Here is a 25,780-nt window from a genome sequence, read left to right as displayed (position 1 = left end):
TCGTTTTTTTTACAAACCTTCTATTGTTTCACGAATTGGTCGCTGGCGAGAAAGCTCGGTATATTTGTTGTTCACCGATTAATCTCATAACTTGTTCGGTAGAATTCGGGATAGAAGGATCTTTTTAAGGAAGAAATTTATAGATCTGTAGGTAACGGGTGTGTATTAAATTTTCACCGGGACCGGAACGAGACAGTATTGCCATGCAATTCATGGATTTTCTAGCGCATTAGGATTATTGCATTAGGATTTTTGTTTGCTTAATCGATGGATATTCGATTTCGTTCCGGTTGGTATCAGGCGATTTAGGAAGCGAACTGCTGGAAAGTACGTCATTAAAATTGATTCGGACCTTCACGTCATGGCTTTGAATCCCATGACCAAACCAGTCTCGTCGAAATTAATTATCGTATTTCATTCACATGCTGGATGCTGGACGCTGATCAGGTATTAAGCCCCGAGGCTTAGCATTATGCGAACCTATTAACTAAAGCCAAAGAGCATGTTCGGCTTAACGTCTTTATCGTTCTCATAAAATATTCGAAACGAAATATAAAATAGCTGAAATGTAGTATAGGAAATGATAGATTGGTGAAAAGAGCTGTATCTACTCGTCGTCGGATGTCGCCATCGTGTAGTTTTCCTGATCCTGTTGAACTTTGTCGCTCAAAAGGTAGTACACATTCAATCATAGAGAAAAGACGATCCTTATATTCCATTAAAACGTTTTTAATGGCATTGAATGAGTATTGTATCGGCAGCTATTTCCTGAGAGTTTCGTGAAAATATTTTTCAAAGTTGACGAAGTTATACTAATTTTTCTTGGTGATTTTTCAGTATTGGGAGCCTAGAAAAATGTAAAAAATAAAAATTTTGGATCGGTTCTGGTACGAGCTGTGTGCATAAACACATACATATTTAATATGCACTCAAACTTTAAAGGCAATCGGTTAATTAGAATATCAGATATCCCGAGCAATATTTTGAAAAGCATACTTTGGAGAAGAATAAATTGAAAGTTTTGTATACTGTGGCGGCTACCTCCAGACCCGCCAGCAGATGGCTTCTCTTCCCACAAGTAACCTATCCGCCTCACTTTTTATATATATACAGACTTCGTCCTTCCTACCGACATCACAACGTCTAAGACAAGGGCCCGCTAGGATAGCCTTACTGATGAATCCTCTAGCGGGTCCCGGACGAAACGTCTTCCTCTCTACTTTTTTCCTTAACACGGTCCCTTCACCACCGCCAAAATACCAATAGTCATCATTCATACTATGAATATTATACTCTCGCTATCACTTTGTTAATTTCAAGAATTCGGACATAACGTAAATATAGAAAAATTGATTTTTTCGAAGGTTCTCTCTGCAATAGCCCATTAAATAAAGGACATATGATTATCGAATGTGTATTGTATATGCATAATGGTACTTCCTGACGAATTGTCCTGCGACATTACTGCAGAGAACGGCAACGCGATGCAAGCGCGGGATCAAGGGGGAACGTATTAGAGTTGGGGATGAAATACGACGGGGCCGATCTTTCCATCAATTTATGCGTTGCGTAACGTATACAAGGCAATTCCGTTGATTCGCTACACGTCGACGGGACGCGTCGGTACGAAGATCTCGCCCGGGCCGGGCCGCGTGTCCCGTGCGACGAGCATAAACGAACCGAGCCGAGCCGAGCCGGGCCGAGTCGAGCCACGGCGGCGGTCGCGGTCGAGCGACGCGATGCAATGAAAAGCATCGTAAGCGGCCGTCTCTCACGGATTCTGCCTATGCTGAACGGAAGTAATCCCCCCGGCACTATAAATGCGAGCGTACATCACCGACATGGATAACGTCCAGCCGAGAATCAGCCTCGCCGCACGAGGAAACGGCAGGCATTATGCGCTCGTACGAGCTCTTTACGAGATTTCCCGTCGTAAACCACGCGAAGAAAAGCAATTTTCTTCCTTTTGGCCCGTTAACGCTGATCTTTCGAGTTTCAGGTTATGTACACCATGCCGCCGCGAATTTACTTTGCGGCGTGTCGATCGTGACGGAAAAATCCGATCCTACAAGTCAATTTATAGCTACCAATGAACGGTTCGATTCAAAATCAAAGTACATACATCAGGGGTGTCAAACTCGCGGCCCGAGACGAACATTTTCGATGTCAAGTATCAGGACGTAAACAATAATTTAACTTTATATATGTGTTTATTACAATGTACTAGTCAAAATAAAAATATTTGTTTCTATGAACATTGACTTTTTTTGCGGCCCACCTAAAGTTAAGCATTGTTTATTTATTATTATGGCCCAAGTTAGCTTTTGAGTTTGACACCCCCGACATACATGGTATCGACGAGTACAGAACCTCGATTATCCGAACCTCTGATATTTGAATTCGCGATTATCCAAATACGTTTCGCATGAAAGCATAAAATATTTTCTGAAATTTGTCCAAGGTTAAAACCGTATAGAAGAATTTTATTTCACTGTTTCTAAGGATCTTCTTGCAAAATAAAAATGTTTGCCTTTTTCTTTAGTAAAATTTTGATAGAGCGAAGGCAATACTTCAATTGTACTCTCCAATTCTTTTAATCTGTTTTCTATTTCATATTGCAGTCTAGTGATCGGCTGAGCGACAGATTGTAATACGATTGTCACTAGACAGCCAAGAATTCCTGCGAATTAGGTGGCCCTAACAAGTGACGTGACGTGAAATTACCCAGACTACAGTGCCGCGAAATATATGAATTCTCGAGGACTTCGACGAGTGGTTCTGGTCTGTAGACGTTCTCAGGTATGAAACCACAAAATGGCATAGCCGTCGCGATCTCGGATGTTCGTGGAATTCGAAACGGTCGAAACGCGGCCGGTACGACCTTCCACAGATCACTTCGTAGTAGCTCGGACTACCATGCTTCACGAGACCGTGGCTGTGAGCGAAAGCTTGGAACGGGACCCTTGAGATTCTAGAATCCGGGATCGGGAGACTGCGTGACCCTCCGCGAGCTAAGAATGCGACGACCGTGGTTTCTATTCAGGTGTCCCGAGAACATCGGCTGCTGCAGACCCCGGGAATCTAATCTTTCGTTACCTTACGATCCCTGACACCGACACTGTCGAACCTAATTGCTTTAATCGATGCTTCCCCCATCCCTACGACATTGTCAGCGACTATTAGACCGCGGATTTCATGCATTACAGACATAGAATTTATAACAATTCAGATTATTTGAAGAAAGAAAGGCATTTTCGTAGAGCTCTATGGACGTATATATGCGTTTGGCGAAAGTCATCCGTGTAGCCTAAGGCCGCATTTATGTGTTTTCTCTAAGTCATCGGCCTGGACTAAGGGCGCGTATATGCGTTTGTCGATTTTTTCAATCAATATGCAGTTATTTTCGTGTAAAATTAATACAGGGGCACTCGTTAGTAATTTGCCTTCCTTAGGTAGCGGTTGGGCAATATTAGGATCATAAAAATCCCCGGGAATTTCCGAAACGGAAATTCCATTTTATATGTCCCACCCTCTAACCAATTAGATTTCAAAATAATTACCTGCACTGTCACCTTCTCGCGACTCAAAGCACTCAAAACGACTCAGTCAGCAGTATCGTCTTGTGAATGTAAGAACCTCACGGTCTCGCTCGCGTCAACAACGATAGTGCGGAATATACACCCTATAAAATGTCAAATCTTGAGGAATATTTCACAAGGGACGACAGTAAAATAGAATATAGTGAATCACTATCATCAGACATTGAATCGGAAGATGAATTATTTGACCTTCTGCAAAAGAATCACTATAATTTATTACTGTTTGCGCCTTGAATAGTCACTTCAGTGTGGCAAAAAAGTATTCCGCCCCCAGCGATGGTCAGCGATAGCCGTGCTCCGTCCCTACGAACCGTTTCGGCCAGGAGTATTCAGAGCTCAGAAGGTTAATGCAGCCAATTTTCAGACTTGCAGCGGCGACGCAACTCACATAGACTTCTAACACTAGTGGCGATGTACGTCAAATTGACGTCGCATAAGTATGTAAATGTTTACGTAGTGCAAAATTTGACGTACTAACTAACATCTACTATCTATTAAAATACTATCTGAAATCTGGCGATGAGAATTTTGGTTTGTAAGAAGCCCTCGACCGCCAACCGGGGTAGATGGTATCCTTAACGCATCGTTTATCACTCTATTGACGTTATGACACAATTGACGCGAATAATTTGTTTAAAGTGTTAGTAACAAATAGATCATATAGAGTACAGCTGACAGAACGATAAGAATATTAAAAGTACTTCGTCTGGCAATTGCTGTAAAATCATTTTATAGAAAGATCCGCGGCCATTCCGTAATGTCGAGCTGTCCTACACTTAGGCTTGAGATTTGCAGCATTTATTGCATCGTGATCTGTTAAAATTATGCGGATGAATTTATGTTCGTTCGACACGCTGATAAATGATAGTGTCGCGTGTACACCGTATAGAATAGAAACGTTTAATAGATAAGACCGTGATGTTGACTGCAGCAAGTTTATCGAAATTTCATGTTTCTCTACACTGTGATTTTATGAGCGTCGGAATGCGCAGCGAGCAGCTTGAAAAGCTCGAAACAGCAGCTCACACCGCTCACGCGACGCGCCGCGTCGACGCACCTTGTCCCGAAAACACCATATTCCAGCTCTTGAACCGTACGCGCATCTACTTCGCGAGGGCTGTCGGGTATTCGCACAACAATCTCAGATCGTATAATGCACCGACGAAAGCTTTCCTTCCATGAATACTCAAGTATGCAAATGCCAGTACGGCATTAGACGTTTCTCTTCGCCTTCGAACATCACTCGAGGGTTCTTTCCGTTAAACAAACCCCTGCCCATCCGCAGTACTCCTTGTTACCTCGCCTCCTTGTGTTTTATTACTTTAATCAGATATTAAGCAGACATTCCCGCGCGTTTGAAGCGATAACATAGGCAGGGCATGTTCATAAACTGTAAAAGCATTTCGTAATCGCTCGGGTAACGATGTCAGTGTTTGCCAACGTTGTTTCATCAACAATACAATGAACTGTCAATCCGTTCGACAATTCAGCGAATTAATTTGTTATTTGGATGAAATTGCTTGGATGAATAAGACTGAAAAGATGACAGTGAAAGTTTTCAGATAAATTCTATGAACATTAACCTTCTGCAATTGGAAAGAACATTTACATTGTGAAGTCGACGCAAGACATTATAGTAGTAGGGTAAACAAAATCTAGGACAAAGTGATTCCTTTGTTTTATATGTTCAAATGATATCTTGAACATGAAACTAGCATTTCATTTATATTTATTTTATTATATTTATTTTACAGGAGGCAACGTTTCCTGTATGATTACGTGACATATTTTTATCAAATTTTCAATGAACAATTTTTATGATAAATACTATTTCCGAAGGGGTGATTTTGGTTACCCAATCGGTTCAAACGTTTTCATCTAATTTTCAAAAATTAATTAACAAGACATTTTCACACTGCTACCCCAATTTCGCTATGGGATAGCTTTCACTCCCAGCAGATTTTCAAGGACTTTTCAGCGAAGAATTTTGTCAAAGAGTAATTTTAATATGCGGCCACTTCACTGGATGCTGCCCGCCCCAATTCTGTTAACACTTAGCCAACCGAATGGGGAGATATCCGCGTTTTAAATTCATTCGACTGATAATAGAATGGATGATTAATGAAAAATTAAAAACGATTGCTTAATTTTATTAAGATTTGCAAGAGGTACGAACGCTGAAGAAGTAATTTATGCCATATAAGTTTGCCTCGTAATTTTTGTTTAATTGAATGAAATATTTTAATTTTATGAAAATTTTTGAGGTTTCTAGCGCGGTCGTGGAAGTATTAAAAGATGCTTCGAGTTCCCTGTGAGTATAAACCGTGTCGTTGTCAACGGGTCGTTGACATTGAGTCAGTCCAACATTAGCATTGACAAAGACGAGGTCTGGTCGGAAGGTGAAAAAAGTTGCAGGTAAATCTTGTATATCAAACAGGACGCAGTCCTCGGTGGGCACGGTCGAAAATCATTCGTTTCGAGACGGAGTTTAGATAACTGGCCGAGATTGTGTGCGTTGCACCTGCGGATTCAGGAGGTGGAGGGTTGTAGGGGACTCTACGTGTTCGACCAAAGCAAACACCTTGAGTGGCCAAAGAGGCGCCTCTTACGTAGCACAGAGGGCGAACGGACGACGCGACGTGCGCTGTAGTGGATAAGACAAGGCAGGGGCAGCAGGGGCGTGCCTCGAGTTCACGGCGCGTCGCGGCGCCGCGGTATTTATTTTGGCAAGTACATCCAGCGAGGCTTCCCGAGGCATCCAGGACCCGGGGCCCGGGACTCTCTGGAACGCTACAAACCACCGCGCCGAACGAACGCATTGTGGAAATCACCGATCTCTGCAGTCTGGACACGTGAACGGGGGACGGGGCCAAGGGAGTGTCTCGTGTTTGCACGATCCGCCGTGTGCAGTCACACAGCATGCTGTGTATTCGGTGTATCTTGAAATATTTTCGGGAACGATAAAGACAAAATTCGGGCGAAAACTACCCCGCGACAGTTCTTTCCTATTTTAAAGTGGTTACTTTAGTGGGTGTCGCGAAATTGTAATCTGCATCTATTGGGGAAGTGACCGTAGGGGGTTAAGATTCTAAATCGTTATACTCGAGGGACTGGAAAACGATAAAAAGTCAGCATATTTTGTTGCATCTGCTACAGTTTAGCAAATATAAAATCCTAAAGACGAAAAAATTCAATTTATATCAATTTTTTTTGGGGGGGGGGCGGGATTGTTGTAAAAATTGCTGTGGGCTTTGTACTTTTTCAGATTTGTTCTTGAGAGAAGGTGGAACAAGAAAATCGTTTTATATTTTTATGTAGCTGCTATCACAAAGGTTTATAAAACAAAAATGTTTATGAATACAAGTTGGGTTAGCGAACGGCAGACTATTTGAAAAGTATGAAGCTTAACCTCCATGAATTATCTAGAATAAATCGGTGTTCCGTAAAGCAATAAGAAACGAAAGGGGAAGATAAAGCTGTTGCATCGAACCGCGAAAGTTTCCCCGCGATCGACGCCGTGGGAGAATGTCATTTAACGCGAGAAATACTTTGAATAGCGATATGCATTATCGCGGAGTTACACTGGAACTAATACCCTGTTTCATCGTAAGCGGATTGGACTTTGAAAGACAGAACGAGAAGGGTAGTCAAGAGCAAGGACGAGAGAAAACGAATTTTCGGGATGATTACAATCGACGGAAGGTGGTTGAAAGTAAAGGGAGTGAAATTCCCCGTGATACCAACGCGCGAACACAACGTGTCGGTGAAACACGCCTTTAGAATTACTTCCTAACATATTACATCATTCTACGATCATACACATATTCTATTTCAAATTGTAACCACATTTTCCGACAAGGGGCTTGGAACGTTGCATTTAGAAAAAGAAGATAACTTGAAGGAGATTCTTATGGATTGGAAAATTTGTGTGCATATACTTGTATATTATGCGCAATTTGGTAGAAACATGTGGGAACATGTTAGGAATTGTATTTAATTTTAATATTCAACGTTGGAAGCACCGAGCGATCAAACAGACTGAATTTTCGTTTATACTGGAAATCACAAAGTTGCACCCACTTGTAGGCAATCTATCTGAAATAGATCGAAAAAGCAATTTCCTCAGAAATATCTCATTTTTGTTGCGCGAAATAAAATTTGAAACAATTTAGCACACGGGCGAATAACAGAATAACAAAATAGAAAGTAAAAGTAGCGAATAACTGGAGGAAAAGTAAATTAGTATGTAGAGTGTGGTATGATTTTTCGGTTTGGCACGGCAACGGCAACAGCATAACAGCATCCCAGGGCGGGCATCGCGAGAATCGGTGGCCAAGCGACACTTCCAACTAAAATTGGCTATTTGTCAAAAGCAAATTTTTGACAATCCCCGGCTCGCGTAAGCGCGCGTGCCCCGGTAACAGTTTGTTTTATAGGTTCGGTGATCCGGGACCTACGCGGTGAAACGGTCTCGCGGTTGAATTTTATTGCACGACAAAAGGGTATCGATAATTGCGCGATCGGTGCAATCAAACGTGACTGACAACGAGCAATATACATACATATAATATCCATCGCATCGCATCAAACGCCGTCCTGAACTATCTCGAATGCCTCGCAGAATTTTGCAGACGCATAATGGCCGATTGCGTAAAGCAATTTCGCGGATCATTGGCACCGAAAGGCATCGGCCTCCCTCCAATTGTCTCGATGAATCGATGTCTCCTCGGGATCCACTAATTTTTCCGCTGAATGATTTAAATCTAGATATGATTTAAATCTCAGATATTAAGGCGTTATTTATTCTTTCAGATACGAATCGAATCGCTTCTCCTCCCCGTTCCACCCAATGTTTTATAAGGACCTTTAGAAACGCGTTACGATCTGCGAATGCTGAAACTCTCGTCGATTATGATTTCCACTGGTAGCACAAGAAAATCCACGCCAGCACTCCGAAATTCCACGGAAATTGGGCTGCGAATTTTACGCGTTCACGATGAAATCAAAATCGTAGAATATTTCATAGCGTGGCTTTGTCTCCGTTTTAGTAATACGTTTAATGTCTTAGCTATCAGTTTAACATACGTTTAATGCCTTAATAAGCTTCTTAATTATTCAAAAATTTATTTGAACTCAATATGTAATTTGTGGCTTCAGTTTCTGGTGTTTTATAATTCTTCAGGGTGACAACGAAATCACTGGAGAATAACGATGTAGCAGAGTTGGGCATTATTCTCGAATTATTTCGAATAAATATTTATCTAAGATAATTATCCGAATGAATTTATTTTAGTCGAATATTTTATTCGATGATATTTTATTCAATGATTATTCATTATTCGTCGTAAATTATTCTATATACTTATTTGAATAAAGATTGTATAATTATTCGAATAATGATGCGAATTTTAATATATAACATATAATAATACGTAATATATAATATTTCTAATATAATATTGTCAATATATTATCAATAAAATTCTTATTGGGATAAATTTGTCTTCGGTTGGATATTTATTCCATGATGTCGAATGGAATGTTGTTCGTTAGTTCTTATTTCTTATCCGTCATCCGAATACAATTTTGCCGAACTCTGTGATCCAGAGGTAATCTCGGTAGGCGAATGTGTGTGTCGAGCGTTTCGAATTATTGAACGTTGCGACGAAAGAAGGGCGATAAGAATCGAAGAAATCGCGGTGGAATTTGACGGCTCGATCGGACCGCCCGGATCCGCTCGGCATTGTTAAATATAGACCTGTAACCCCCGAGCATTATTCACGTTGAAGTTATAAAATATTGTCGCGCGCGCGTTTCCCCAGCAGCAGTAACTTTCAATTTGTCGCGCGACGTCAAACACTCGCGGGTAGCTCCGCCACTCAATTTCCGGCACAGCAATTTCCCGTAGCGCGTAGCACGGTGAGGGGTGGGGGGTAGGGGACGGGCTGAGGGGAAGAGGGGAGAGCTAAACGCGAGACATCGCTCCGCTCTCTGCTGCGAAGGAAGGACGGCTTTTGGCATCGACTCGTTTACTCGAGCCAATATTATCAATCGTTCCAATGAGCCTGCTAATGAAATAAAGCTGGCCCCTTATTTCCACTCGGTTCAGACGTAGCGCGGTGCGGCGCGGCGCGGCGCTTGCGAAATCCTCCTGCGACCCGTTCTCCGATTCCGCTGAGTTCGACGATTATTTGCGCGATTCAACGCCTTCTCAAATTTAGCTCTCACTCATTATTGTACAATCCCTATCAAGTAGATCAGGGCCACCATTTATTTTTCAAAACTTTCACGGCTATATAATATTGAAAGGCCGGAACATAATACAACACTAATTTGTATTAACTATTGTACTAAACTATTATATTTGACTATTATTACTTGTATTGACTATTATATATTGTTGCGAATTACACCATTTCTCTCGCGTCGCGGCATTTTATTTACGATAAAGAATATTCTTCTTCTTCGACGATCAACATCCCACTTCTAAAAGATCTGAATTGTATTTGTATCGAATTGTGTTATAGAGTTATAATATCCTTTATTGTAAATAAAATGCCGCGACGCGAGAGAAATGGTGTAATTCGCAACAATATATTACACACATATATATCAATCATTTATTATACATATTATTGTATGTAATGTAAACATATCTACAGAACGTAAACATATTGTATTAATTTAAGTAAATGTCTGAATTTAAAAGAAAACCATCGGAAAATAATGATAGAACAGAGCATAAGAAGTATGACATATACGTGCTATGACAGTTAATAAAAATGTCTAAAACGTGATAATTACGCAGAGAACCAACTCCGTTGAAATTCATTGGTAGTCACAAAGTTCGAAGAAAACAGAACAAGAAAACAAGACCACAAGTTACTGCTATTGAGTTCGTCAATCATTCGTGTAATGCGATTGAAATTACGACAACAATCTGTAGCTGCGATCTAGCAGAAAAATAGTATATATAATAGTATATAGTATATATTATATAATAAATAATAGTATAATAATAATAGTATATAATAATTAATAGTAACAGTATATATAATATGTAGTAATAGTAGTAATATATATATATTTTTATTTTCGTAGATCGATACTATACTATTATTATATATAATAGTATAGTATCGATCTACTAAAATGATCAATGGCTTAATGGCCACTTATGTGAGATGTCCGGAGTCTTCTAATTAATATTCTTGCCTCCAGAATAGCCATGTTATAAAAAGGAATGGATAGTTTGATAAAGCAAATACATAGTGGGACCTTTAATGTGGCCTGTTTTCGAGCTGTGGACATAAATGCGAGTGGTTCCCGAATTGAAAGTAACAGAAAGAGTACGCTGCTAGAATATAACAGAGTAGTTGGGTTGAAAGGGACGAGTACCTTTTAGGAGTTTAGAGATTACACTTGAGAGGAGCTAGTAGTAATGCAGAGGTGAATCTCACAAGAGCAAGCCGCTCATTCCCACGAAGGATTCGACCGAACTTATAATACCTACGAAGCGACGCGACGCGACGCGACGGGGGATCGGTTGCGGGTTGTGGCACGCTTCCATCCGCTGTCATACCTTCTCCTCCTTTGCATCGCTGTGCATTCATAATTCAATGATGAGTGCCATTTATCTGGCTTCTGCGACCTCGAATTCTCTAGCGAACTCTTTAGCGAGCTCAATTGCAAGCGGCGGAACATCTCGTTTACAGTTTGTCGCACTGGTCAGATATAAAACGTACTATAGTTCAATATGTTTTGAAAGACTAGATTTATTCTCATCAAACCGTCAATTTATATCGCAGGTGAACACGATGAACAGAAAATTTTACAAACAGACGTACAATAATATAATATTACGAAGGTCGCATTAAAATTGAACGAAGGAATGTTTCGAACGATAGCTCACGGTGTATACAAATTCTACATCTATATCGAAATATTTCGAACGAGGAATGCGAAAAGTTCGCTACGCTACGAACTAGTCGCCTTAAAATATTCACATATGCGTATATTCGAAGATCTTAAATTGAAGATATTATATATATATACATATTGTCGATATAAAATGAACTATGCGAATTCTAAAGATTTCCGGCCGTCATCTACGAATCTTATTGTTAATAATGAAATCTCCGTCATCTTTGTTCGGGGCTAATTGATTTTCAATGATTTCTCGACGCACTGCCTCGTGAGTCGCATTATCTTCCTGTAGATGCACCTTAGAACGGAATACAAGGCAACGAGCAGAATAATAAGAAGTGCAAGCAGGAACGCAATGACGTCCAAGTGCAGGAGTTTGTACATCTCGGTGTCCCTCGACTTGCAGCGAAGATGTTTCGCTCCTTTGTGCCGCACAACGTGCTCTATCCACCAGATAGCGTTCTCCATCGGGTGATACGGTATGTCGTGCAACAAGTCGCGCAGCTTCCTGATGTTTTCTTTGTAACTAAATGTGAGAAGACAGAAGACGGAGAAGGATTTAATTACTTGGCGACGCTATTATCTGGATTAAAGGCGTTTTTTTCAGGAAAGAAAAGAGAAAAGAAGAGAAGAGAAGAGAATAGAGTGGGCGGTGGCCATTCGAGGGAGCACAAAAGCACAGTGGAACGAAACATCTTGAATGGGGGATCCCAATCGTCGAGACGATGCTGATCGAAGACGAGTGATTACCTTGGATTTGAAATTACTTTCAAGATGGCTCGTTTGAACGCCTCCTTCGAGAACTCGGACATCTGCAGATCCTCCGCTACACCGCGCTCCTTCAGTAACTGCACATTAGCGTACTGATCCGCGAAAATCGGCATGCCAAGCATCGGCACTTCGCCTTCGATCGCCTCCTCTGTGCTCTGCAAACCGCCTTGGAAGATGAACAACACGACGTTCGGATGCACTGAATCAGAAATTATAGATTTTGTGGTTTTCTCTGGAGGGATTTCTGGACGGTTGTTGCGCGAAAATTCTCGAGATGCTAACTGAGTATTGCCTGTTGTGGACACCATTTTTTCATAATCACGTTCGCAGGCAATCCTTCTAGATTGATTTCAGACTTCCAAATCACTGTGTAGGGCAGTTCCGCGAAAGTTGACAGGATCGCATTCCGCATTGCCTCGGGAAGGTTTCCAACCTTCACGTTCGATCCCATGCTGAAGTATATGAGACCCTCCTTCGCGTTGTCTAGAGTGGTTTTGAGGTTCTACAATCGGCATTTAAATGTTTCATTCAATACCGTTCGAATTTCTTAAGAAGACAATATATCGAGATCTTTTAATTTTCCTACCATTTGAAATATTATCTACTCGATTGTGTCGCAAATGTATCAAAGTTATCCTAAATTATTTTCTCTTTTTGGTTCATAGCATCATTTAAAAAGCGTTTAACACACGTGTGGATAAATAATATCAATTGTAAAAGCGGTCAAGAGTGATTTTGCGTGAATTATTAAACCTTAGAAAGCTAGAAACTGTCAATGATAAATATACCATTAGTTGGAACTACCAAGATTATCATTTGCCAAGAGTCTATTAGTTAAAGACGAGCCGCAAATATTTTCTGCTACTGCAGACACATGCGATGTTTACAGGGCCCGTCTTAACTGGCATGCCGGTAACCAAACAAGTAAGTAATTCGAAAAGTTTGACGTTCAAGATTATTTGTATGTCATTCTTGTATTTTGAATCTACAAATCGTTGCAGCATTGTTCTAAGCAAGGGTTAAGTGGAACATTCTTTAGATTTCTCATCGACATGGTTCGTAGAATTTCAACGTGCAAATGTTTCGAAGCGAGTCTAGCGTTCCGAGGTTTTTCGACTTAGGAGAATTACCTCAGGCAGAGCCTTTGGCTTGGATCCGTCCAGAAATCGGCAGCCGCCGATGTATACGAAGTTAGGAACCGACGGTCGAATTTCGACGAGGAACGGATGAATACCAACCAACATGATCTCGAAACGGTCCGCCAACTTATCGATAGGCGATACAGTGTCCCCGAAATGTTTTCGCATCACCTTGTCTTGTATTTTCAAAGTTTTCGTGAAATGCACGTGTACTCCTTTCACTAGATAACCCACCTCTAGCAACCGCTGCCAGAAATTGTCGATCTTAGCTCCGTTCAGGAAGTTAATTCCGTAAGGTGTGGACAAATCGTTCCCTGTGGGACAAAAATCGTTCCGATCAATTAGAACTCTTCGCTTTCGCTCAGTTGCGTCAAATAAGCGTTCATTGAAATGATCAAAAGTGCGGGAAAGTCCGCAGTTATTGTACCGATAATAGAACGTTTCTTTCCTTTTGGGACAAACGAATGATGCAAGTGGGCTAATCGAATCACTTCGAAGTCGCGTGATTTTCGGCTCGGCAGTCAGCGTGTCAAAGGATATTCACCCTGTAACACTACGAATCTCTAAATTAAGCTACTACAGTGGAATCGTTTGTTTCGGATTTCGATGCTTGCAACTGCAACGAACGGAGAAAGTCCGCGCGCCACGAATGGTTTTCCATTACTCGTTTACTTATGTGATTTTCTTTTATGAAAAACGCACCGTAATCAAAGTGCTGCATGTACAGTATGTTCATCGAAGATATCCCCATCATCGGTATGTTCAGTCGTTCTGACAGAGCGTACAAAGCGTCGTAGCACAAGTGCTGCATTATGATCAAGTCGAACTTCTCGGTGCTGTTTGGCGCCAGAATATTCTGCATCTCCGGATGCGAGAGGATGGTATCGCTGACTTCCACTCCGAATTCTATAACCGAGTGAGCGAACTTTATCATGTTGGTTCCTAGGCTAACGAAATCCGTTTGGCTCTTCCACTTTTGGACCAGGATGCTTAAATCGATCTCCGTGTAATTGGCTATCGCGACATCTTTCATCGGGTAGGTTGTGAAAACAACTACCTCGTGGCCGCGTTTCACCAACTCCAGCGACACCGAGCGAAACACCAACTGGATAATTCGTGGATAATATTATTAGTATCAGATCGATGTTTCGGATCGTTGGATCCTAGGTTTTGATGCGTTAGGATCTATTTGTTTGGTAGACGAGCAAAAGTGTTAATCGAGGAAGATTTATATTACATATATATATATATATATATAAATTTGTTATATATATACAATGTATTTCAATATTATTTTATTATCAATATTATCAATATTATATATTATATATATATAATATAATATTGAAATACATTATATATTTATTTATTATTTATAAGCTATGATGCGAGATTTACGGTCCTTAATTTCAGAGGTAAAAGTTGATAGCACGTGTTTCGTCCGATAACATCGCAAGCAATTCGGAAACACTCTTTTTTCGTAAATATTGACTTTTACGTGAATTTCGGCCCAAATTCGCCCGGTACAATTTTGCTCGTCCACCAAAGATTTCAGCAAACGATGATTCGTTTATAAACCTGATGGCTGAGTGACGGATACGGATAGATCCCCAGAATCCTATATCCAGAAGCGATCGATGCAAGCGCTGCGATCACAATACCTATAGTTAGTCTTAGTCGCAACATTTCGACTGTTACGTTCGGCGATTGAAAACGAATTAAAGTGTTTCTAACACTACGGTCACACCGGCTGATCACAAAATTGTATGCAGCAGATAAGATATCATTGACAATGAAAATATTTATTCTTCCGTCATGTCGTCAGCTATTTCATATGTAAATATCTCATTATTTGTCGAAACGTTTCCGTCGCCTTGAATCTAATGTCTGCTGTTTTCGATTCTCGAATAATCATTGGTCTCGAACGAAAACCAATGGGCTCTCACGGAATTTTTCTATATTTTTGCAGTATCTTAAATACTTGATTTTTCGATGAAAGTCACTTGTTTCGAAACACGACACTTTCCTGAGTTTTGCTAAGGAATGGTTTTATTAATATATGCAGAATTACGAAACAACGAGAGTGACATTCGACGAACCGAACTCGCGTCGCCAACTGGTAGAAATCTACTTCTCGGCTACAATTTATATTTTCGTACGCAGTAAACATTTTCTAACTGACACGTGCAATTGTGATAAAGATTATAAATCGGACGAGGTTAACAATTGGTCTTCGAACCTTCCCACTAATGAATATTATCTCAGAAATAAATACATCATACATAGCTCGCGTAATCACCGATGTTATCCAAGCGATTACGACACAGAGATTAGAATCACGTGGGTCGCAAATGAATTCGTCATACTAAATTTAGAATCTTATGCAGTAAACGAGAAGTTCAGATTAAAGAAACTCAACGTCTTAATCAAACATACTAATCAGAGAATTACGTAACTGTAAATTAATTACCGGCTAATTTCTGGAACATCGGAGACATTGTTAAGCATTAACGAAGTCGAATGTTTGCCGGATTACACTGACGGGTTAATTTTTCCGAGACTATTACACGATCACATTGCACAGATATTGTAACATCATTTTTACGTATCGTATGAGATCTCTGAAATTTTCTCAAACGAATTTGTACCTCTTAGCTTTTGTAGTTACTGCAAAAAAGAAAATAGCAGCATGGACTGCTCGAGTGTTTCGATCGGCATAGTTAATTAAGAAGTTGCATATCGGTAGTTGAAAGGCTACAAGCTGGTTAATTTTCACGAATTCCTTGTACATTTCGGAAACACCATTTTACCTCTGAATCTCTTCATCCAAATGAAGAATAATTGTTCACAATAAAGAATCGCTGTCCGAGTGACGTAAAATTCTGTATACGTATACGTATGTGTCAAATTTAATCGATTGATCCAAAAAGAACCGGCGATTCTTATTTGTTTCCTGCATTTTACGGAGCAATTTCTTACTTCAATTATATGAAAAGAACACGCTCGCTTGGAAATGATCGTCTAGTAGCCCTGAAATGATTAATAGAGTACAAGAGTCGGTCCAGTCGGCCAGAAAATTTTGCCTGCTCGATAAAAAGATGGAAATCGACGGTTTTGATTTATCCTGGTGATTTCGAGGCACGTTGGCGTCCATTCTACCGATTTACCTGCGTCCCGATACCAGGCTGCGGACCCCGAAAACGCGACGTTACCATTATCATCGATGCCGTAGAACGTCATTGGCTTAATTGGTCGGTCGGTCGGTCGCACGTTTCGCCGGTGGTCGGCGTGTATTTGCTGGAACCATGCAGTTGAGCGCAGCCACGCGTGATTTCCCTCTGCTCGGCCATCTGCACGCATCACAAACCCCAAAAGGGTGCTCTTTCACCCGGCCACCATCGCGCGTCGGGCCGGGTGGTCGGGTGGCCGGGTAGCCGGGTAGCCGGGTGGCCGGGTGGCCCCTGGTGGTGGCCCCGGGTAGGTGGTACGCGAGATATTGCTGGTTGCCTGGGTGAAGAGTCGAGATGGCGGCTGCGGGGCCGTCGCGCCGCGCCGGTGGTCTGGAAAGCGACGGTGCGCAAGTTCCAAAACAAACATACGACTTGAACAGGCCGGATCGTTTTCTGGTTGGAATGCTGCCGGGAAAATCGGCACTGAACTTTGGCCAACAAGACCTGGTCCGCGCCGAGTTATGAACGTCGCATTGCCCCATCGCACCCTGCCGATTCGATTTCTACACACACTCGTTATTTTTTCAACAAAGGTCCACCGGGATCGGCGTCCACTGTCCGCCTCTGCGACACCGTGGACCCACCACCTGTCCATCGTAGAATCACCCAATGCGGATGCAGTCGGCTCGACCATTTTTTCGAAATTTCTATCTCTGCGAATCTGTACGACACGATGGGATCCCGCCTTACCGTCGTACAACGCTGCGATGCATATGCAACTATTTTTTCAAAATGACTGCTTTCGGCAACTGTTTTAGGAAAATTTACGAAACTGGCGAGCATTTGTTTGAATTCGAGGGATCACTCGACCACTATCCTATTTTCTCGTTTATTCTCCTCTACGCTAATGTTAAATAAAAAAGGATACAATAAAAGAAGAACAGAGATCTGCAGGAGAAGCTATACTGCCGGGTAATAACCAACAATGCCGTCTTTTGATTTTGTATTAGACATCCTAACCAACTTTAATCATTTCAACGTTTCGTTGAAAGTCGGTATAACAGGTGCATATTCTGCTAGGAAAACTGCATCGCTGTAGGAAGATGCAAGGAAGATGCCTCAATTTTGAAAATTCTTTGTCTTTGTATGAAAGTTCTGTTTTACAAGCCATTTTATCTTTTTTCGATGCAAAATATTTAGAACGATACGGTCATTCATATTTGGATCACATTGAATATCATTTTCTGTGAATAAAGGTATTGTACTGAGCATCTGAAATCAATGTTCACTGCACTATGGATTTGTTGCATCTTTACAAAAAACAGATAGGTGTAGTTTCAACAGTGAAAAGAAATGATTAATCCCACAGATTCAGCACTGTTGATCTAATCGCGACTTTCAGATATTTATTTGGTTGTTATCGGAATCGTAAAGTTGCACTTGTAACAAAAAATTAAGAAAAATTTCTTTTTTTATCGAGGCTCATGTTCCATTGAAAATCAAGCAATCTATGCTTTCCTCGATTATCTGGTTTTCCTCGAAAACAAAGTCTTAAAATAGACGTTAACTTTCATTTCGATGGCCGTACGACGCGAAAATATTATACCAATATTTTCCCAAATCTGTCTTAAAATACGTTGACAAAATATTACGTATGGTTCATTTACTTTTCTTACATGACAAGAATGTCAGGGATTCCACAAAGCACACCTGTCGAAGGAACAGCACACAGCTAGGTCGCGGAATTAGTTTCAGTGGGGAGATTTTAAAGAAAGAGGCCATTAGGATGGCTGATCGTTTCCGATCAATATTTCAATGAGGTGGGTGGTGGCGGTCGCGATTCATAAAAGTCGCGATCAGCAAATGCCCGGCGCGCAGAAGCAATCCATTCACTCCCAGAAGGATCCCGCGTTTCATTTACCTGGGCGCGGGTCGTTCGTACCCCTCTCCTTCCTCTCTCTCTCTCTCTCTCTCTCTCTTTCTCTCTTTCTCTTTCTCTTTTTCTCCTATCCTCATCCCCATCACCATAAAATTGCGGATACGTCAAAGAGGCGCAGTAACTCGGAAGAAGCAAACGATCCCTCAAATCAGATCGGGCCGAGAGCCTTTGGACGATTCCGATGCTGCGAGAGGAATTGCACGGGGGCCGTTGCTCGAGGAGTCAAGGAGTCGAGGAGCGAAACGTCTGCGAGGGGCGCTGCGGGGGTGGTTCGCTTGTTTCCGCTGCGGAGAGGAGATAGCGAGTATTATCGGGGAACTAATTAAACTGGAACATAAGAAATAAAATAAAGGGAAGAAGGATTATCGTTCTCATGGTAGACTGCCGCCCGTTCGACCCCCTTTCGATCCCCCTTCGGCCACCCGTTTTCCTCCGTAGCCTACCATTCTAACGTTCGATGCGTTTCCACCTCGATATCGTCTCTCCGGCAGCGAGGCAACGTCGAAGCAGGTCCATGGTAGTGGCGGTGGTGGTGCTGGTTGTGATGCAGCGTCTATGGTGTTCCTCGCAGGCGTTACTGGAGGTGAGCGGTGTGCGCCGGGGGCTGGAAAGTATGTAATTAGCTGTAGGCATGAGATCCGGCGGATATTGTTCTGTGATGGCTGTTACCTGACCCGCACACCGTCGCCGCAACAAACCTGGTCGCAGTTGTTGTTATCTAACTTAAATGATCCCTGCAATAATATCGTTCGGTGCGGCTGTAACAGCGGTGCTACGATTTTTCGTTGCTTACTTGGCGAGGATACTGGAATGAGGTACTCTGATATAGGATGCTGGTCGTTACGAAGAGCGTTGTTCGATTCATGATAAAGTCGCACAAAAGTTTTCCCGGGGATCGGAAGCATACAGAGGATAAACGAAATAAATTCAAGTTCAACGTTGTTCGTTTTTTAATGGGATAACAAATTTCCATCGTGTATAACATATGTTGTCATCCGGCTGACTTTCGGAGGGGCGGGGGGTTGTTTCTTATTTATTTATTCATTTCTTAAGGGAAAACACCTTTAGCAGAACATCAAGTATAAATCATATCTAATCGACGTAGGTAGACATAGTAGCTCAATAAGAGAGTATAATAACGATCGACGAGAAATTACAACAACGTATGATATAACGATTGCGTAATAGGCTGAGAGGACTGCCCAAACAAATCGATCAAATGGTAGGCCTTGTTTACATTAATAATTATTTGATTAATGCCTGTATCGTTGTGTTCGTAAAGTGTTACCTCGTGGAACAAATTGCCTGTATCGCAATAATTGCGAACATTTCTTTCCTCGTACTTTTTCTCCTATCACTTGAAACGACGAAGATATTCTAGGTGGACGTGTTGGATGGTCCATCCTGAATCTGCTATCTCTCAAACGTAAACTCTACGCAGCAAAATGTTAAACATTTTTATGTATACCGTATCGAGTGACTATATGTGGTCAGCGTAAATTGTTCATGCAAATATCCAACAACAAGGACGTGTGGTATTTCAATTACTATGGATGAATGCAACATTATAAAACGGTAACGGGTTCGAAGCAAAGCTATCAGTCGGCAAAATATACTGTTTACATTGAAAATGACGTTCGAATGCTATCCGGATATAATACGTATACGGATAGACGGGGCGACGCCAGCCGCGCTACCAAAATTCAATTAGCGATCGATTTTTTTAGGATACGTGTCTCGCTCGCACCTTGCGCGCCTCTGTCGTCAATACCGATTGACGTATCGTAAATCTGCGATTCCAGTCATCCGTCACTGTCCCGTTGCAATCTTTCGGCTAGATTGTATTTCATAACAACAACTACACTCCTGGATGGACAATAAAAAGGCGCCTTCGATCCCATTTAAACCTAGAGAAAAATCCCCTAAAATAAACCACCAGAGATGCAGTCGCTTGCAGAATGAAACTATGTTTATTATCTCGTATTCCGTATTTCGACGAGCGATACTTTTTCACCTTACGAATTTATAAAAGACTTATTAGCAGAACTTTCGTTGTTGAACCATCGAGTCGGAATGTATCTAGCTTCAACCAGTTCCTCTAACATCTTCGAAAAATTCGTGTCATTTGGTCCGGTTTTAAAAGGCGTACGAACACTTTTGTGGACAATATATGTACAAAACGTAAAGTACAAATGCAAACACAAATGCCCCCGCACGATTTGAAGAAATATTCTCAACAAATGGAATGCAAAGGAATCTGTTCCTCAAAAAACAGTGTTTAAACCACATCTGCTTTTGATATACTTTCGATTAACCTAAACCTGTAGAAATAATTAATTTTAATGTTTGATTCACACGGGAATTGTGCTTTTTAATCTAGCATCGTAAAATTACCTGCAAGAAGAGAATTCACTGTCAAATAAAAACCGATTCTGTGCGTATGTAGGAAAAATGTTCCTGGCATTGAAAGTCGAAAGAATATTTTTTTAGCGGTTCAAGGTAAATGGCTTGAGATTTAAATTGGACAGTTTAATTTGATAGCGCTAACGGGGTGACGGCCGTGCCGACTTTCCTCGCACATTTTTACAAGGTCGATTTCCTGGCCTGGCGTTTTACCAAATTAGTCATCGGTCAGCTCGCCATCAATGACGACGGACTGGCGCGTCCGCGTCGCGTGGAACGCGGCCGCTTCAACGCGCTGGAAACAAAACACGCCCGCTTGTTTTTCAAACGATTTAGGCGGCGCGGCGTTTTGCTGCAGCAGGGTAGCAGACCGCGAAAAAACGGACCGTTTATTCTCCGGTAAAATTTCGAATTTTTACTCCGCCGTTGAGCGACCGAAACCCTCAAATTTGATGGTGAAAAATCCGTCAACGTGGAAAAATAACTAATTAAACGGCCATTCGTATCATTAAAATTACACCGCGCCGCTCCCCACACGTGCCAGGCTCGAATCCTATTCCCTATTACCCTACCTGTGATTGTAGAAGTTCGTTAAAAATGCGCGAAGACGTAGAGTGAATCATACAATGTGATCAGCATAAATATTTTTGTTATACGTTAACGAGTTAGATCCTTCATTGATCACAATATGACCTTCTCATTTTCAGTTATTTTTGTTATTCGTGGTTCAACAAAATTGTCCATTGAACGTAATATGACCGTCTCAATTGTCTTTGTTACACGTGTGTCAACTTTTTGATATATGCACAGGTAATGATACTTTTCTATCTCCTATGTAAGAAAGATTGATTTTCTATCTGTGTTTTTCGAACGTGATGAATTTATCGCGATACCTACCAATTGATGACCAAACCAGGCATTTTATATAAAAAAGTTGATGAAGATTGCCTATCGTTCTAAATATTCCGCTAATAATAAATTGTGTGTGTAACAGAGATCAAAGTAGGCAAATCTAGGTTTGAATCGTCGCTCTGCGAGTCGATCCATTTTGCATACGAATCGGAGGAGATTGTTCCAGAGTGGGAATAATTTGGAAAATTGAAGGCACTATAAAGTAGCTCTAATTTCTTCAGTGAAGAGCCACCCCATCAAGATCGAATGAAACAATTTTTCGACGAGGGGGTAGTTCCGCCGAGCGGAAAACGGAGGAAAGATCGAAGGGCTGGCGAGAGGCAGCGAGTGGGTGGGATTTTAGGCGCGACGCTATCTGGACTTATTTTCACGGATCGGATTTCTTCGGGCCAGGGGTAACGGTATCAGCGGTTTTCACGTCCCGCGGCAATTACATTAAAAGTTTCTTTAAGGGTCGCGGGAATTGAGCGGGATAGACGAAGATAGAGGATGAAGATCCTGAAAGAGATAGGGAGAAGGGAAGATGGAGAACTTTGACGAGAAAAGAGAGAGAGAGAGAGAGAGAGAGAGAGAGAGAGAGAGAGAGAGAGAGAAAGGGAAAGAGAGAGGCCGCGTCGCGTCGCGCCGCTCGAACGGAAGAAGAGAGGAGAATCGAAGAAAGAATAAGAAATGGCCGAGACGCCTGCTAACGATCCATGAAGGTTTTTATCTCGTCATCCCTTAACGGTTCTCGTTGTTATTTACTGCCTTGTCATTATAACTGGAGTCTGCTCGGGCCGCTCTCCTTTCCTCATCTTCGCTATTAATTGTTCATTCACCCCCATCGAGATCGTGCTCGCACACCCCATCATTTATACCTTCTTCATTCCCGGCTTTCTTACTTCTCTTCGCTCCCTCTTCGTCATTGCCGCTGATTTTTTAATATCCCTTTCCCCCCGCCGCGCCGTCGCGACGAGCTTTCGAGGCTCGGAAACGCGACATAATAAACGATAAACTCGCCGTTTCGGGGATAATGAGATTAGCGATCGGCGTTCGTGAGCTGTCGGTGCTAAAAACTTTCCACCGTTGTACACCGGCCCTGAAGAGCCCGGGCTGGGCCGGGCAACTTCATAATTGGAGCACCGTCTGTACTAAACTGGGATCGCGCGTTCCCGACGGCCGATGTAATTTCCAGATAGCTTATTCGACTATTTTCGCGATAAGTGTTTTTCAAGAAGTTCTTCGAGCACCCTGTAATAGATGCATGCGATAACTGCATCCGCCCCCCCCCTTCCACCTCCGCCAAAGCTCGATCCCCGAAGTTTAGCATCGTCTCCGGCGGAATTGCGAAGGATGTTATTGTTCCGAGCACTTGTCCCCATCAATTAATCCGAAAAATGACAATAAGATTTCACTGTACAATGAACACCCATCTGTAGGTATCTGTCATAGATCAAGAAATTCAAAGTAGCTGTTTGCGCAATCGTTGACGCCGATTTGTCATAAATAAGTATGGATACAATTTTCTTTCTGGCATAATGGATTTATGAAACGTAGGACGTATTTGAATAGGCTTGCAATTGGCATAGTTTCATGAAGAAGGATGATTATTATCATCCATTCCCTTTCTTCGAAGACGTTCGTACATCGCGTAGCAGTTGGGAAAGCCGAAGACACGTTACAAATCGAAAATGATGTATTAGGGGGGCCGGAAAGTAATGTCGTTTCTGCGCATATTTATCTGTTTGAATTTAATGTAAACAAACGACATAACTTTCCGGTCCCCCTAATACATAGATTGGAACGTAGTGCTTTTTTGGTCGTTCGAATGAACTTTTGTATGGACGGTGTACCGCCGAGAGGTTGTTTTGCGTTCAAGTACATGTTGGGATCGTTGCGTGTGTGCTGGTGAAACGTTTTCAAGCAAACAAATTTTTCTTGACGCTTGAAGTACTCTGTTAACATTCTCAATACATAGTCCCCTAAAAATCGGCGAGCTGAGAGTTTCTTAATAATTTCATCGAGATCAACGTCGTCCCCGTCGTCTACGAAAATCTGCTACGAAATTCGAATTTAGATGGAACGTGAATTTAAATGCATCGATATCAGAGGGTTAAGGGTCAACTTTAAATTATACAGTGGATTTGTGGAGCCGATACCTCGCAGGATAACGACGACCGCGATAACAGAGGTGCTAGAGGAAGGACTTCCATTCGCCTTCGAAAAAAAACAAAAGGAAACAGGGTAGAAAGTAGGATGGGAGACTGGCGGATCCTTTGGAGTCAGTGGAAGCATACGGCGTGGCGGCGCGACGGCGAGGAGCAGGCGTTCGTTGATAATAGTCTAATGTGACGGTGAAGTAGAGAAACGCTCGACGAAGAAAAGAGTCCGAGTATTATCGACAAGTAATTAAAGCCGGCGACGGAGCAAAGACCGAAGGAATTTAAAGGGCTTTCTTCGTCTTTGAACACGAATCGGCCGTTCTCCTCGGTTCGCTCGGTATCAGAGCCAACGACGAGGCGCGGCAGCCACGATACGGCCCGATGAAGAGAGCAGACTTCCCTATTGGTCGTTAGAGGATCGCAGACGATCCTCGAGAAGGAGGCTTCATTCCGGGAACGGTAGTCACCCGATAATTCCGTGGAGAGCTCCAATAATTTTGATATGTAAATACAAGGTGGTATCCTTGTCTCGCGGTATCGGCCTGATTAAAATATCCCGAGGCTCGGATTACCATGGATTCACAGAGGTTGCCCAGACATCTTATCCCTGCTTAGGAAACTCTTCTTGCTATCCGGCCGCTTAAATCTCTCTTTCCCTTCTGACGCTGTCTTCTCTTCTGCTTTAAATTTCATTATCGAGTAATCGAGGATGCCTTGCTGAATAGGCTGTTTCTATTTGCCGCGCAAACGCGCTTTCTCGCCGCCCCGTTTCACCATTCTACGATTTATTGCGTGCCACGACGTCGCTCATAAGCCACAAAACTGTTGCTCATTGTTCTGCAAAATTTATTCCGAGCTCGCACAGCGGATCCAAACGCTGTTCCTGCAATTTTGATTAAAAAAAAGAAATATATTTTCATGTCGGGTCTGTTTCTCGTATTCTATTTGGATCCATTTTCGTAATGCTGTATCACCTATTATACGTCATACAGAAGAGCCAAAGCAAACGGTTCGGTGGATCTGTGTGAAAACGATTAGTGAAAAGATTGTTTGCGACAAAGAGGACAGGGATTATTAAGAGCGGAACAGTGTCTCGGGGTGGAGAGGACTGATAGGCCCGAAAGGAGGGGCGAAGAGGCTATTCTCGGGCATTCATCGGCATTCCATTAGGCGTTTAGAGTTTAAAGTGTATCTCTCGCGGGGTGGGGTGGGGGGTAAGTCGACGCGAGAAACAAAAGCAATTAAAAAGTGCCGGGAGATGGGCCGAGTGCTCGTCACCTGTTATTTAAGGCGGCTATTAAAGATTCACGGGTGTAATGCGCGAGCGGATTCCTCGGTAGCGGCTCTTGCATCTCGGCACTGGGCTCTGCTCGGCCTGACGCGGCTCGACTCGGCTCGACTCGGCTCGTGCGTTTACATTATTCTTTCGGAATTCCGCGTCAGTCCGCGACGAACTTTTTCCCTTCGTTATTTCCCTTTCCAAATCGATTAACACAACCAACGGGGACGATAATATCGCGAGGATATGAAAAATGCATTCCTCGCGGTGTAGTTGATGGCGGGACAGTTGGGAAGGGGCCAAACTTTCGAGACTTCGGTTTCCAGAGGCTGGTCGTTGGTTCCTTGGACCACGAGAACAGAAAGCGGTGTGCGCGCCGACAGCGAGGGGAGGATGGAAACGAAGCTAGGCCCTCGGTTCTCGATTCTCGGCTCTCGGCACGGTGGGATGGTATGGGGGTGGCTGGTTAAGAGGGAAACTAAGGGGATCGACGGGGAACGA

The 25,780-nt window shown here is 42.3% G+C and overlaps 1 protein-coding gene across 1 annotated transcript; it reads right to left on the bottom strand.

The window, feature by feature from the left end:
- Positions 1-11,354: 11,354 nt before the first annotated feature.
- Positions 11,355-15,558, bottom strand: LOC117227638 (UDP-glycosyltransferase UGT5). The gene is made up of 6 exons (XM_033483068.2): positions 15,014-15,558; positions 14,138-14,540; positions 13,427-13,749; positions 12,579-12,798; positions 12,276-12,495; positions 11,355-12,051 (listed from the first exon to the last, which is right to left on the bottom strand). Exons 1-6 carry the CDS (start codon positions 15,119-15,121, stop codon positions 11,757-11,759), a joined length of 1,569 nt encoding a protein of 522 aa, XP_033338959.2. The 5' UTR covers positions 15,122-15,558; the 3' UTR covers positions 11,355-11,756.
- Between the last annotated feature and the right edge of the window lie 10,222 nt (positions 15,559-25,780).

Source organism: Megalopta genalis, chromosome 6 (assembly GCF_051020955.1).
Source record: "Megalopta genalis isolate 19385.01 chromosome 6, iyMegGena1_principal, whole genome shotgun sequence".
Classification (NCBI taxonomy): domain Eukaryota; kingdom Metazoa; phylum Arthropoda; class Insecta; order Hymenoptera; family Halictidae; genus Megalopta; species Megalopta genalis.
The sequence above is the reverse complement of the archived record's forward strand: the minus strand, read 5'-3'. Positions and strand labels throughout refer to the sequence as shown.

Coding starts and splice junctions, on each gene's coding strand:
- LOC117227638 (XM_033483068.2), bottom strand. CDS start 15,121: ATGTTGCGACTAAGACTAACTATAGGTATTGTGATCGCAGCGCTTGCA. Junction 13,750..14,137: donor CATGCAGCACTTTGATTACG/GTGCGTTTTTCA, acceptor TTTGTCCCACAG/GGAACGATTTGTCCACACCT. Junction 12,052..12,275: donor AAAGTAATTTCAAATCCAAG/GTAATCACTCGT, acceptor TCTCACATTTAG/TTACAAAGAAAACATCAGGA.